Source organism: Python bivittatus, unplaced genomic scaffold (assembly GCF_059951505.1).
Source record: "Python bivittatus isolate LINGU-HERP-01145 unplaced genomic scaffold, Pbiv_v1 ctg000080_np1212, whole genome shotgun sequence".
NCBI classification, from domain to species: Eukaryota; Metazoa; Chordata; class Lepidosauria; order Squamata; family Pythonidae; genus Python; species Python bivittatus.
In genome coordinates, this window is record NW_028277035.1 from 35960444 (window position 1) to 35974579 (window position 14136).

A 14136-nucleotide genomic window follows, 5' to 3' on the forward strand; every position below is an offset into this window, starting at 1 on the left:
GCAGACACCTGAAGCAGACCAAGACAGATTGGAAGATGAGATAGCATGGGCATAGAAATAGTCAAAAGAGAAAAACCCCTGGAACTAATGGCAAACCATCAGAACTGCTTAAACCAGGACTAACAGCAGCAATTGCGTCAAAAAGCATGGGACGTCAATGAATGGCCAAAAGGTCTGGAAAGATCAGTGTTCATTCCAATCCCAAAGAAGGGTGACACTTGTTATTGTTCCATCTCGTGCACAGTAGCCCTGATATCATATCCCAGCAAAATTTTGTTGAAAATCATACAACAACAAATGGGCCAAGTATGAAAAAAGAGCTGCCTAACATAGAGGCTGGTTTTAGAAGAGGAAAAAGCACTTGAGACCACACTGCAAATCTTTGATGGATCATGGAACAAGCACATGAATTTGAAAGTAAGTTATATGTATGCTTTATCCAGTATAGCAAAGCTTTCAAATTCATTCAACATGAACAATTATGGAAGTACCTGAAAGAAATGGGTGTTCTAGTATATTTGATTTAATTAATAAAATTCCACAATAGCCAAGAAACCACTGTCAGAACAACTTCTGGAGACACAGACTGGTTCAAGAGTGGAAAAGGTGTGTGGAGGACTCTATTCTAACCTCAGTACTATTCAGTTTATATTCAGAGGCAGTTTTGAGGAATCTTAGCTTAGATGAATCAGAAACTGGAATAAAAATTGCTGGTAGTAACATTAACATTTTAAGATATGCAGATGGCACCACTCTAGTGGCAGAAAATGAAGAAGATATAAAACAACTTATCCTAAATGTCAAGGCAGAGAATGAAAAAGCTGATTGCAGCTAAACATCAAGAAGGCAAAAGTAATGACAACACATGGAAATGGCAACATTAAGATAACAGTCGACAACAAAGAAATTGAATCAGTCCAGGACTTTATTTTCCTTGGTTCCAAAATCAACTGAATGGGAGATTCTGAACCCCAAATGAAATGTAGAATATACTTGGGCACACTGCAGTGATTAGCACAGAAAAGATATGGAAAAGCAAGGACATCAGTCTTAATACCAAGTGATTGTGAAAGTTGGACAATAAAAAACATGGATAAAAGAAAATTAGAATTATGGGTTTGGAGATGGCTACTGTGCATATCTTGCACAGCAAAAATATTGAACAAGGAGATTTTAGACCTCATCAAACCACAAATATCACTGGAAGCTAAGATTACCAAGTTAAGACTGCCTCATTTTAGTCATGTCCTGCAATCAAATTGCTTAGCTAAATCAGGAATGGTTAGAGTTATTAGGAAATGAGGCTGGCAAAGAATGCGCTGGATTGATATCATCAAGCAAGAAACATTAAGCAAATTTGTAAAACATCAGAAAGAATGAAAAGAGCTAATCTATACATCTGAAAGTTGGATGAGACTGAACAGATGAAGACAGAGACAGATTTGTGTCTGGACAGAGGTCCATCTATTCCAGTCTCCCTTTTCCCCATGTTGGCTTCTACATGCCCTTGGCAGCCCACAGAGTATGAGGGCAAGAGTCTCTTTCCACTGTTGTTCCTATGCAACAGACATTTAAAGAAATACTGTTTCTGAACCTGACTGAGGGAGGGGACAATTTAAAACTGAAGAGCGGTAGGTGGGAGAAAAACGCTAAACTCTGTGTATTCTTCTTGCATCCACAAGCCCTCCTACTTTGCTCAAAGAGCTCATTTTCTCTTTGCCAGGCTCACCGATTATGAAAATAATAACTAGGGAAGGCAATTTGGAAGCAAAAGCTATGGGCTCTCAATGGAGAAGCATCATCATTCTTCCAGCAGGTGGTTCTGGACCTTGTCTTTAGACACAAATTATGTCACTACCATCTCACATAGTCTCCCATTCAAATCTCAAGCAACAGTGACAGAAGACTTTAAAGAAAAGTTTATACATGCAATATTCTTCTAATTTCATTGCTAAATTTTCTCCAGATCATCACCACCATCACCTCCTTGTCCAAAAATAGCGATTAGAAACAGTGCTAAGATAACATCAGTTACATACCCTGTAAGGACTGAATCCTTCCCGTTTAGTTCGCAAATAATTGGAGAGGTTTCCATATTTGCAGAATTCAACAATCACCATGAGGGGACCTGCAAAAGAGAAGCCAAGGAGGAAAGGAAGGAAGGGAATTGCACAGAAAGAGTCATGAATGCAGACATTGCCTTTTGGGGGGCAATCAGTTCATTGAGTTTAAGATTACCAATAATGGTGGTCAGCAACTCTGCAGAGTTTCAGACAACAAAACGATCAGCTTGGTAGGATCTTAATATCCAAAGCAAGTGTTTTACTACTGAATAGAGCACACACACCTGCACTATCAAAATCTGTGCAGGTGCAATATTTGACATCAGAATCTGTGCTTAATCAGCAGGATTTTGTAGCATTGCTTTTATTTTTCTCATTTGCCATTCAGTACTGATAAAGCATATTTACCATTCGGTTTGGTGCAAGCACCCAGGAGGTTTACCACGTTCAGATGATTTCCTATGTGAATGAGGATCTTCAGTTCCGACATGAGAGCCTTGTGCTCATTTGCAGTAGCTCCCTCTGAAACAAGTCTAGCTTCAGTTATACACATCAGTATTAGTGTTTCAACCATTCAACTATTTATATTTAAGTTTCAGATGAAAGGATTAAAAACTTCTACATTTTAAGCGGTGTAAACATAGTGAGAACTTAATTCATGCAGCATCCTGTTTTTAAGGCAGGTCTCTGCAACTACATACAACCTATTGAAGGGCATTTATTTATATGGACATTGTGCCAGCACAACAAAGTCTTTTCCCTACAACTATTTTATTCTTATATCAGAACCTTAAATGCACAAAAATGATGTGGAATTTACTTCTGAAAATAGAAGATTGCACTGGAAAACCACCCTAGCAACAAGATCTGTACTTGTAAAAGCAGCTTACCTGGTGATAGTTAGTTACTGCAGCACAAGTCAATAGAAATGAATGGAAAAATATAAGTAGCACACAGGGAGGACAAGATATTTAACTTGAACTAATAAAATTATTGACTTAAAATTTATTTTGACTACTTCTCATTATTATAGGTGGGCAGCCTGTAGTAACTACCATCAAGTAACTTTTTTACAAGTACAGAACTTAACATCATCTCAGGGCCAAGGTGCTAATCCAGTATAGCTTTTGGCCCAATTCCTGTGAATGGTAGAAAGTTACAGAGACAGGATGCTAAAGAGCTCCACCCACTTCCAGTTCTGATTCTGAATCTACCAACCACCACTGCTAATCCTCCTAATAGATTTTTCTTATGCATCAGTGACTCTTCACAGAAAAAAGTTTATGCTCCCATAACACATAATACTGCTATAATGATAAGTTCCTTAGACCTGAATGAGAGCACCATTACACTGAGACTATTGTGCTTGTCTTTACTGCAAATTTATAAGAAAAATAGGAAAATTTATAAACCTCAATAAATAATTAATTATGAATGCAATATCATGACTTTCTCAGTGCAAAGCATGTTTGTCCCTGGGCTACAACAACATTTAAAAAAAAAATCTTTACTTTAAACTTGTTTATTTTTAAATTAATTACTTTAATATTTAGAAATAAGGAGGAAGAAAAATCCAAGAGACCCACCCTCCAAAAAAAGTGGGGGAGAGACAAAACATATTAAAATATATTAAATATGTTTTTATGATCCTAGGCTAGTTTTTAAGCTTTTATTGGGCACTTCAGAAAGTGTTTAAAAGGGTTGCCTGTTAATCTTATTATGGTCGAAATGTAAAATGACCAAGGGGACACTTATGCATATGATATGGGCTTGACCCACTATTGTCCCATTTTGCTTTTCTGCTTCTAAGTTTGTTAATTTGGTTTGGGTACCATATTAAATGTTCAGAATCACATTTAAAGTTGTGAATGAGATTCTGAATTATATACCAACACTTTGGAAACTATTATTATATGAAGCAGCATGTGGTCTAGCAAAAAATATTACTCTTTTATAAGGGAAGGAACACACCATCCTGGATTTACAGTCTTGGATTGATGATATGCAGTCACTTGTTGCTTATGAACTGGATCTCTATTGATATAATGGAAAGACTGATCAATATTATTCCGAGTGATTGAGGTTTAATGCTGTGTTTTAAAATGGAGCTGTTTTCCATACATATGGTAATAATATTGTGAAGCATACTGCTTCAGCCTAAGGCCATGGTAAATATATTATGACATCTCCATATACAGGCAGCATACAAATGGATGGATGTATAAATGAATTGAAACGGCTACTTCAAAATCTAGTTCCATATCAGTACTATTTATAAAGGCATCAAATTTCAGTTCAGATCTCTGTGACTCAGTAGCAATTTGCCACCATTTTTTAGCTCTCTCTAATTTCAAATCAAATCAATCATTTATTATGGCCATAAGACCAGTAGTCAAATATAAATAAAACAAATTATATAAACTAATATGTGCATACATACACACACATCTGTAAAAAAAGTTTGATTTAATTTCTGCTTTTTTTTTTATGTCTGTATCCAGGTGGTAGATTAGCAGAATAGAAGCTCAAAGTAGACCCCGAATTGCCCAACAGCTTGGAATTCTAACTATAAACTTTAAATTAAAATTTCAAGAGGGGTTTTTTTCTTCTGATACTCACTGAAGCAGATGGAATCAGAACTTCTTCCTGAGTCATAAACCTAGCAATGCTGGTAAACAGCATTCTGTTGTTTTAAACAACTGCTGTACAAAAGATGACACTTAAACCTGAGCAAGACCAGAGTGTTTTACTGAAGCAGCCTAATGTGGGGGTGCTGAATTCGAATATCTCTTATTTATTTTCAAAGACTGAAAACTGTATCTGAATTAGTGTGCAGATGATGCTAATATAATCCACACTATCCCAGATACGATTGTCAGTCACTGAAAATTATAGCACTATGATCACTTCTAATATACTAATATACAGCTCCTCACTCTTTCACGCAGAGTGAAATGATCCGAAAAGCGGACCTCGCACCTGCGGGAAAACACTAGGAAGAAGAAGAAGAGGAAGAAGAAGAAGACTCTTTCACATAGAGGCTAGGCAGCCATCTGTCAGGGTTGCTTTAATGTGGATTTCTGCACTGAGCAGATTGGACTGGATTCTCTACATGGCTTCAACTCTATGATGAAATACTAGTGGATTTTGTAACAATAACAGCAGTAATGCAGGTAGACAAGATAATTCCTTCACAAAGAAGCACTCAGAACCCCCAGAAAAATTAGAAGTACTGCAGCAAGAAGAAAAGTAACAGTCTACTAACCCAGTCTACAGTAGTAAGAGTGGTAGTAGTAGTAACACTTTTCTAATTTCAGTGGAATAGCAACTACTTCTGTACAGTGGAGAGGGAATAGCTTTAAGACCAGATTCCCATTACTAAAAGGACCCTGATTCTGTTGTAACAGCTATTACTATATGCCTAGCCGTTTGAAATATTGCCCTTGCTTTTCCCTACCCTAATTCACACTGAGGTTAGTTTTAGAATCCCTACAGAGAATTAAAATAAATAGAGATGTAAAAGCTGCAATTTGAAATGTTAAGTTGATTAGAAAAATCTGTTAGTACTTTCAAGCGCCTTAAGCCTTTCTATAAAACGAGATTCTCCACAGCTATCAATGTTCCATTATAGTGCTTAGGGCTGAAACCATTAATCAGTTGTATTAACAGCCAAGTTACAAGTAAGATATTCTGTTCTGTTAATTAAAATATTAAAATCTCTTGTCTCCAACCGCCTTTCCTTCATGTTTCTTCTTTTTATTTTTAACCTGCCAGCAATTATTTTTGGTAGTTTTACAGCACATAAACCCTCAATGTACTCTATGCCCCATTTAGGATCCTGAAATGGCGTTTAAAAAAAGGATTCATCTTGTTCTCCTGCTCCTGAGCAAGCGTATCCAGCTAGACCAGAGTGTTTGACCTATGGCCCCAGAACTGCCAGACACCCTCAGGAACCATCTCTCCCTGTTGGCTGAAAATGAATGGCAGTTTCTCTCCATTCTGAGGTGGGAAATACTGGAAGTCCTAAAATAGGCATATAAATTCAAAACGATGACACTCCTCAAGTTGGCTAGTAATTTAGCACTTGGCCAATGGTAATCTACATTCACATTTTGGTTCAGAATCAGACAATGCTTTTCAGGAATAGCACTCAGTCTGAGTGTTCTGTTCTCTCAGATCCTAGTACAGTGTGCCTGTCTCAGTGTTCTGGGTCATGAACACTATTTTGCCTTTTAGAAATGATGAAATATTTTGGAGTTCTTTAATGAAACATCCTTAGATCCTGAGTAAGCATTATCCAAACATCATCTACACGTAGTACTTATTTCAATTAATTCGTTATATTAGGTATTTATAAGTTGATTAGCTGGCTACAAGTGACTGCTTCCCAACCAATAATTGACAGCTCTGTTGGGGAAAAAGTTTAACAGGTATGAAAAGATGAACAGAGTTAAATGCCAAGAAATGGAATGTTCACAAAAGAAGATAGCCAAAGATTCTTCATTTCAATCCAATAAGATTAGATTTGTGGATTCTCCTGGTCAAAGCAAAGCTGAGCATTCGAGAAGTGATGAAGGATTGTTAAAATCATGGGAAAATTGTCTTCCAGAGACAATTAGTAACTTGATGGATGTTTCCAGATAGACAACCAATATTCTCATATTTATAGAATCCATTTATCTTGCCTACCTTTCAGCATTTTAACTGCCACCGTTTCACAGCTGTTACTTTTATTAATTCCAAATGCAGAGGCTTCCATTACTTTCCCAAAAGCTCCATGGCCCAGGACTTTACCTGAAAAATAAGTCAAAGGAGGATGCAAAGCAGGCTTTAAAAAAAACCCAGAATGCACTTGGAGGAACTTATATAACTATTCACAGTAACTTGAATGAGACCCAAACAAAACAGGAAATCAAGACAACAAAGAAATAAAGGTGTGAAAAGGAAGAGGAAATAATGACATTTTCACCATCTGTAGGTGGTGTTGCATTTTCAGAGTAAGAGTGAGGAGAGGAAGTGAGAAAGAGGCAGTGTCAACAAAGCAGAGGAAGGAAATCACTAGCTGAAGTGGGATATCATTTCTTGCTTTTGTGAACAAAATATGAGAAAAGTGAGGGCAACTCTTTGGATTAGACTGGACTAGAAAAGGATGGCACTTTAATAACTGCTATATCCACTTCCTGTGTACCTTTGGGGCAGATCCACCATGGATGTATGCATACTGCAATCTAGGACACAATGGATGCTTGGTTGGTTTTTGGGGCAACAAAAACTATAGATCCTAGGAGTAGCTATTACAGCACAACTCATCTTTGCAGTACATACCACTGTCAGCAATTAGAATCACCATGATTGCTGGCAAGTGTTTTACATCTATTCCTCTCTCATCAACAAACACAATGTTTCTGTGTACCTAATCGAAGTCTCTCCCGAGGGAACTCCCATTTGTTGGAATCATATGGCAGGTATTCGCACTGTTCTTCCAATGGGACTTCACTTGGATTCATAATAATGGAAAGGTAGCCTGTCTTGATATCAGCATGAGCAGGCTGCAACACAGAGAAAGCTACTAGATTGTGGTCACTTTGCAATGGCATATTGTTCAGTTTTCTTTGAATCCTGATCATTGATACTGGCTCTGCTTGTCTTAGCATAAAGAAAAATGGATGGCATTTGACATTCAGTTGCTCTATATACCATCTGCTCAGAAACTGATTCACCTTGAGAAACATTTTTTCCTATTAATCCAGGATAATACTGCACTTTCTCTCAATTAAAAAAAAATAACAGGATGTTTTTGTTGTTGAAGGCAAATGACAAAGTATCTGCTTAGCTAGGGGGCCCTACTTTGGTTCTCTTCCACAGAAAGGCCAACAATATTCAATCATGGCTGCCAGCCATTTTTTGTCCTGCTAAAAAGTAGATACTTTTTTGCCTCAAGGAAAAAAAAGCCTAACAACATTGAAATGGGACTACAGAAATGGTCAACCTTCCCCAACACTATGCCCAGTAAACATAGTAAAATATTCTGCCGATTTGAAGGTTGGGGTTGTTTATGATTCTGTTCACTACTATACCAAGTCAAGCTTGTTAGAGGCAAGATGGAAAAGAAGCCTTACTCTCTTAATATTACAGAAGATGAGGATCAAGAGAATCCAGAAGAAGATGGCGATGACCCCAGTTCCGATTAAGATTACAATTTCCACATTGGTCCTGTCATCTGAGCCTATAGGTGAGGAAGAATATGAACAAAAGAAAGAAAGATTACAACAGGCATATAACAAATCCAAGGATATATGAAGAGAGAGAAAAGGAGGAATTGTTGGGAATTTTCTATGTTTTCTTTTGGATGGGCTAATTAGGAATTACTTTTTAGAATCTAGATGATGGAGAATGAAATTTGTTTTACTGCCTCAGCATGGCAAAGGCCTTTCTTTCTTCCAAATGTTTACCTTTCTTCTCCCTCTACTTTCTTTCCAAATACACCTATCTCTCTATAAAATCAGAGGACTGAAATTAGTAATAGTACCTTCTACAGAGACACTGGCAGAAGAATTCACACAACCTTTAGCATTGCAGACACTACAGAGATAAAGACCAGCATCTTCTTCTCTCACCCTTTGGATACTCAGCCTCTGATTGGAATCTGCCAAGTCAATCCCTGAAACACGGAGGAAGACAAATGTGTTCAGTTATGATTAACAGTAGGTAAACCATCACCAGCCCCTTTTACCTTCATTCATGAATTTATACACTATTTCAGGCAGCTGACTCTAAGCAGTATACCGTTGCCCATTGTTGGACCATTATTTATTTGTTTCTTTGCTTATTTATTTATTTATTTATCAAATTTATATAGCTGCCCATCTCACGAATGTGACTCTGGGCAAAGTACAATAAAAACAGAACAATCAAAAATAAAACTTTAAAAACCATTAAACAATTAAAACATAAATATAACTAAAACCACAGGAGAGCGCCTTCAAGATCTTACATGCAATATAGTCATTTCATGGACTCCCTATTTCCACAGGATCGCTAAGCCTGCTGACAAAACCAAGTTTTAAGGGATTTCCGGAAAATCAGTAGAATTGGGGCCAATCTGACCTCGGGGGGGGGAGATGATGTTTCACAGGGCAGGTGCCATGGCAGAGGAGCCTTGCCTCCTATGTCCCATCAGATGGAACTCCTTAGCAGACAGGATCCATAACACACCCTTCCTGCTGAATCTGATGGGACAGGTAGATGTAACCGGGGGAGAGGTGATCCCTGAAATAACCTGGCCCCATGCCGTGTAAGGCTTTAAAGATCAAAAACAGCACCTTGAATTGAACCTGAAGCAAACTAGCAATCAGTTCAGCTCGTGGAGCAGAGATGTAACATGTGCAGTGCTAGGAGCGCACATAACTGCCTGTCCCACCACATTTTGCACCAGTTCAAGCTTCCAGATACTCTTCAAGGGCAGCCCCATGTAGACTGCATTACAATAGTCCATTTGGGATGTGACCAGAGCATGAACAACTGAGAGTACAGCCTTATTATTAGTAATAGTATTAATAGTAGTTGTATTAGTATTATCCTTATTATTGGCACTTGGACAGTTTTAAAGCGATATGTTTCCATATTGAAGTAGTATCTATAAAACACTAGCATTCATCCATTTGATGTAGTCAGGAAACAACTCACATGGAAGACGGAGTCTTTTTCAAGGTAATAGAAATATGCATGTAATAAATTGCATTCATAATGTGAGAGTTCATTCTCATATGGTCAGAGGAAGACAACCTGAAAAGAAATTTGTCCACTGCCAAAGCAAGAGACAAATGGAATCTGGACCTTGCATCCAAAAGAGAAAGCCTTTCCCAAACTTGGTGCAAATATATTTTCCATTTTGTCTAGGAAAGGCTAATTTAATATAGACAATACACCCAGCAAACACCAGGTTGGTGAATGCTGCTTTTATGCATGCAAATAAATTATTTGGATTGTTGCCCGTATTTCTAGTACAGACATTAATGTGTTTATGGGAAAGGGAAGATTCAAGGAAACTGAAGGAATAAAATCTGAGTTGCCTGTTTGTTGCTTGGAGAAATATGCACACACTTCATAATAATTTATATTTTTCTATTTGCTCAGGTCCAATGTACCAATTAAAGATGTTTTTTCTTTTGCATTGTAGTACAAACCTACAGGTATATCTGCAGCACTGTGTTGAAATACTGGAAGTATTAATTACAATCACTAGTGAGCTCAGTAGTCAAAGTTACTTTTTTATCATCACAATTATCCTGTGAGATAGGGCAATCACATACCTAGCAACTGATCCATGTCTTCCAAAGAACTTTATGACTAATGGAATTTGAATCAAGGACATGCTTGTACATGTTGAGGACCATGACCATGAGACTACTCTGTTGAAGCAAATGTAGCACCAGGTATATAAATCCTGAGTGGATTGAAACTTTCAAGCTTCTGCACCTCAAATCATAGCTGTGCAAGTATTCTGTTCATGCATGTCCCATTCCTTAAACCCATAGAATTAATCAGCCATACCTGAGACCTCTTCAACCAGCTTTTCGTCTTTATACCAGTTGATGTTTGGAATGTGTACACCATCCACTTTGCAGCGCATCTCTATAGAATCACTCACATTCACCAGGATGTTTGACAGGTTCTGTTTCAACCTGGGCACCTCTAAAGCTAAAGGAATAACATTAACAGAACAAAGATGAATTGCAAGAAATGTGAGAATAAATAACAGGTACTCTGTAGGGTGGGAGCAGAACTCTTCCTTGAGTTCAAGTATGTCACAAATTGCATAAAAATTAGAAAATAAAAAATGAACCTTGGCCATGGCAAGTCAATGGAAAGGTTGCTCTTATTCTGTAAAGCATTTGTGCCATTTCCAATATAGTATGTGATAAAAAGAGGCCAATTAAAATAACTTTCAGGTGATCAAGATCTTAATTTGTTTTGAAGGCCATAGAGACCTAACACTCCTAAACACTTAATCATAACAGGCTGGGTTCTTCTAGTTTCTTCTTTTTAAAATGTAAATTCTTCCTGCTAAACCAGCTATGACAGTAGCACCAACATGAATTGTGGTTAGTTAATAATCTGTATAGCATTTTTTCTAAAAATTAGAATATCTGGCTTATTTTAATTATCCACACATAATTCCCCTGGCACTGTTTCAATCTCAATGTGTAATTTTCCCCCTCCAAACTCCTGTGATTGCTTTTTTGGTGACTGTAGTTTCTGTGCACAACTGGCTTATGTGTGCTTCAATCTAGTAGTAACCTTATAATAGTTACCAATGCAATTGGTAAGAAAACAGAAGAACCTGTTTTATAATATTTCTTTCCCCTTATTTTCTCTTTTAACCAAAGAAATTTGCAGGCAGGAAATCTATGGTTGCTCTTTTTTTGTTGTGCACCTACCCAACTGCATAGCTATTAAAAAGGACACAATATTATTTCCAAAGCATGCATGCTTGCTCAGTTGAAATAAGCTAAACACAGCAGCATGAATGGATAGAGGAAATTAAGAAGTCATTGGACTCTACTGCAAGCCTGTTTCTGTATTACCCAACTTTAAAGAAAAGCAACATAAAACGGAAATTTCTTCTTCTTCCCTTGCAATTACTGCACTATAGCCTGTAGCATGTGCACATACTATAAATGCAAATGTTAAAATACATGCTGCTTACCTATCTCTCTCACATGGATAATATCCATTGATGATAATATAACACTAGATTTCTTTATAAGCATGGCAAATTGCACTGCTTTCATTGTTAGTGCATTTCTTAATACACTAAGAATATCTGTTGACTCACATCCTCTTAGTGTATGCTTTGACCAGGGTTCCCTCCTAAAATTAGGATCCGTAACCAACCTTGAGCTGTGACTTGGGTAAGCAGGGATTCTGGGTTGTCATTAACATTAGCAACCAAGCTATCGTGCTTAAGCAGTTAAATATGTTAGCATTGTGCTAGTGTTTAAGGAGAATAAATATCTGTTCACAGATCCACATAAAAACATAAGGCAGTGTGTGCATTTCTTTTTATGAAACAAGATTTGAATAAGAAATTTAATAAGTCTATTATCAAACAAGTCTCTTCAGAATAATTTGAATCCAAATGACTGCCAGTGTATTTTGGGAAACGGTGAGCTTCATTACTGCTAACTCTGGAAATTTAAGATCGCATCAAGTTCACAAAAGCACAAGACTTGCTTTGAAATAATGAGAGAGACATATACTTGGACAGCATTTTATTTGTCATTTCAGCCATTACTTCTTTCCTCAGCATATCTACTGCTATGAGGCCTCAAATTATTTCCATCAACAAAAATCCAATTCCATCTGCCTCAGGTTTCCAGGAATCATCTATGATCCATAAAGAAGTACTTGGAGAGAGATCTGTGACCCAAAGATTATTTCAGTTCAAAATAAATCTGATCGGTTAGAATTCTTAACAGTGTTACCCTTGTTTTGCAGTAGCTAGACATGCACCTTTCTATGCATCCTTCAGCATAACAAGGTTTTCCCTACAAACTTGACTAAGACTTTCTCAGCGGTCCTTACCATGAACAGAGATGTATCTTTTGTGGCAGTGTTTTTCACTGTTTTCTCTGTTTTGTACCTCACACACATAGTCTCCTTCATCTTCTAGAGAGATACTTGGGATGGTGAGGGTCAAAGCGGCATAATTGGAGTTAGGTTTGAAATGCAGTTCACCCTGCAGCTTCATTGCATAGTGGTGGACATTCTTGCAGTCCAGGACCAGAGGGTTGCCCTCTTCATAATTGAGTCTTGAGAGATTGAGCCGGTACCACTGCAAGTTCTCATAGGTATAGTTATCAGCGTTGCAGCTTAGTCTCAGGTCTTGTCCCTCAATGGGCTCCTCAGAAGGCTCTGACTCAATTTCAAAGCCATTCGGTATGGCTGCCAAGAAAGCAAGAAAAAAAAATTAATCACTAAAACAGAAGTGGGTATACTAATGCTAAAATGTCTGTTTCCAGTTCTGCTTATAGGATACTACTGTCTTTATGTGCTTTGGGCTATGTGTTTTAGGATTGTTACAAATCCTGAGCATTTTACCCATTTATTTCAATACATGGCTGACCAAGGCTCTCTAAAATTTGGGCCTCAAATATTCTGGTTGCAAGGCAACCTCAGCAGCTGTGGCTTTACTTTGTCCACACACACACACACACACACACACACACAAAGACAGAATTCAAATAAATGATCCATAAACAAGATTCTAATCTAGGCAATGGCAAGAGAATTAATATGATTACACAGCTACAGCTTCACACTGAAATAATGGCAAATTCTGTGTTCCTAAAGAGAAAACCATTGACAGGCATTATAATACAGATTAATAATTTAGATTAAAACCAAGTCCTACGATCTCACTGACTGAATTCATATAACATGCTTATCTTGAATCCTAATGATCAAAACACATTGATTGTATTCATGTAATACTCCATGCCCAAATGAATACATTTCATTTATGGCTCAACATGATTGTCTGTTCAGTTAAGACAAGGCTGGGTTTTCCACTGCACTCTGAATCAGAAATCATTCAATCACATTTTAGCTTCGTTTAGTAGTTGCGTGAACTGCTATCTGTCTGTCTCACATTTGTTCCATTAGTAAACAAAGATGTCTTCTAGAAGTCCTGTGGATTCAATGAGCAAAAAACGAAAAACTCAGCTTCTAAAATAATGGGAAGTACACAGATTCTATACAGAAGGTAGGGCACTAGGGGGTGCTACTGTACCAGAAACACTTGGGAATTGGCAATGCAAGCTTTTAAAGATAGCCTAGATTTGTCTTCGCAGAAGGGCAAATCTTCTATTTTCTTGCTCTAAAACATCTCTCAATTTGCTTCTCTACCTCAATCTACCTCTACCTTTCAACGTGTATATTTTATTAGAGATGTTTTCTTTACAGATAAAGTACTTTGAAATATAAACTCAAACTGTGCAAACTCAAATATACAGATTTACAAGGTGAAATTTTCACTTGTCCCAGGTTTAAAATTAATTTTTTAGCAAAT

General features: G+C 37.3%; 1 protein-coding gene across 3 annotated transcripts in view; it reads right to left on the bottom strand.

Moving 5' to 3' along the window:
- Positions 1-14136, bottom strand: part of FLT4 (fms related receptor tyrosine kinase 4) — a 117753-nt gene that overhangs the window by 26423 nt on the left and 77194 nt on the right. For all 3 annotated transcript variants that reach the window (XM_088133844.1, XM_088133842.1, XM_088133843.1), the window contains exons 13-20: positions 12651-13010; positions 10617-10763; positions 8593-8724; positions 8183-8289; positions 7477-7612; positions 6753-6857; positions 2472-2585; positions 2040-2128 (exon numbers count right to left, since the gene is read on the bottom strand). In XM_088133844.1, the coding sequence (XP_087989970.1) occupies positions 2040-2128; positions 2472-2585; positions 6753-6857; positions 7477-7612; positions 8183-8289; positions 8593-8724; positions 10617-10763; positions 12651-13010 (1190 nt within the window). The remainder of the gene's footprint in view (positions 1-2039; positions 2129-2471; positions 2586-6752; positions 6858-7476; positions 7613-8182; positions 8290-8592; positions 8725-10616; positions 10764-12650; positions 13011-14136) is intronic.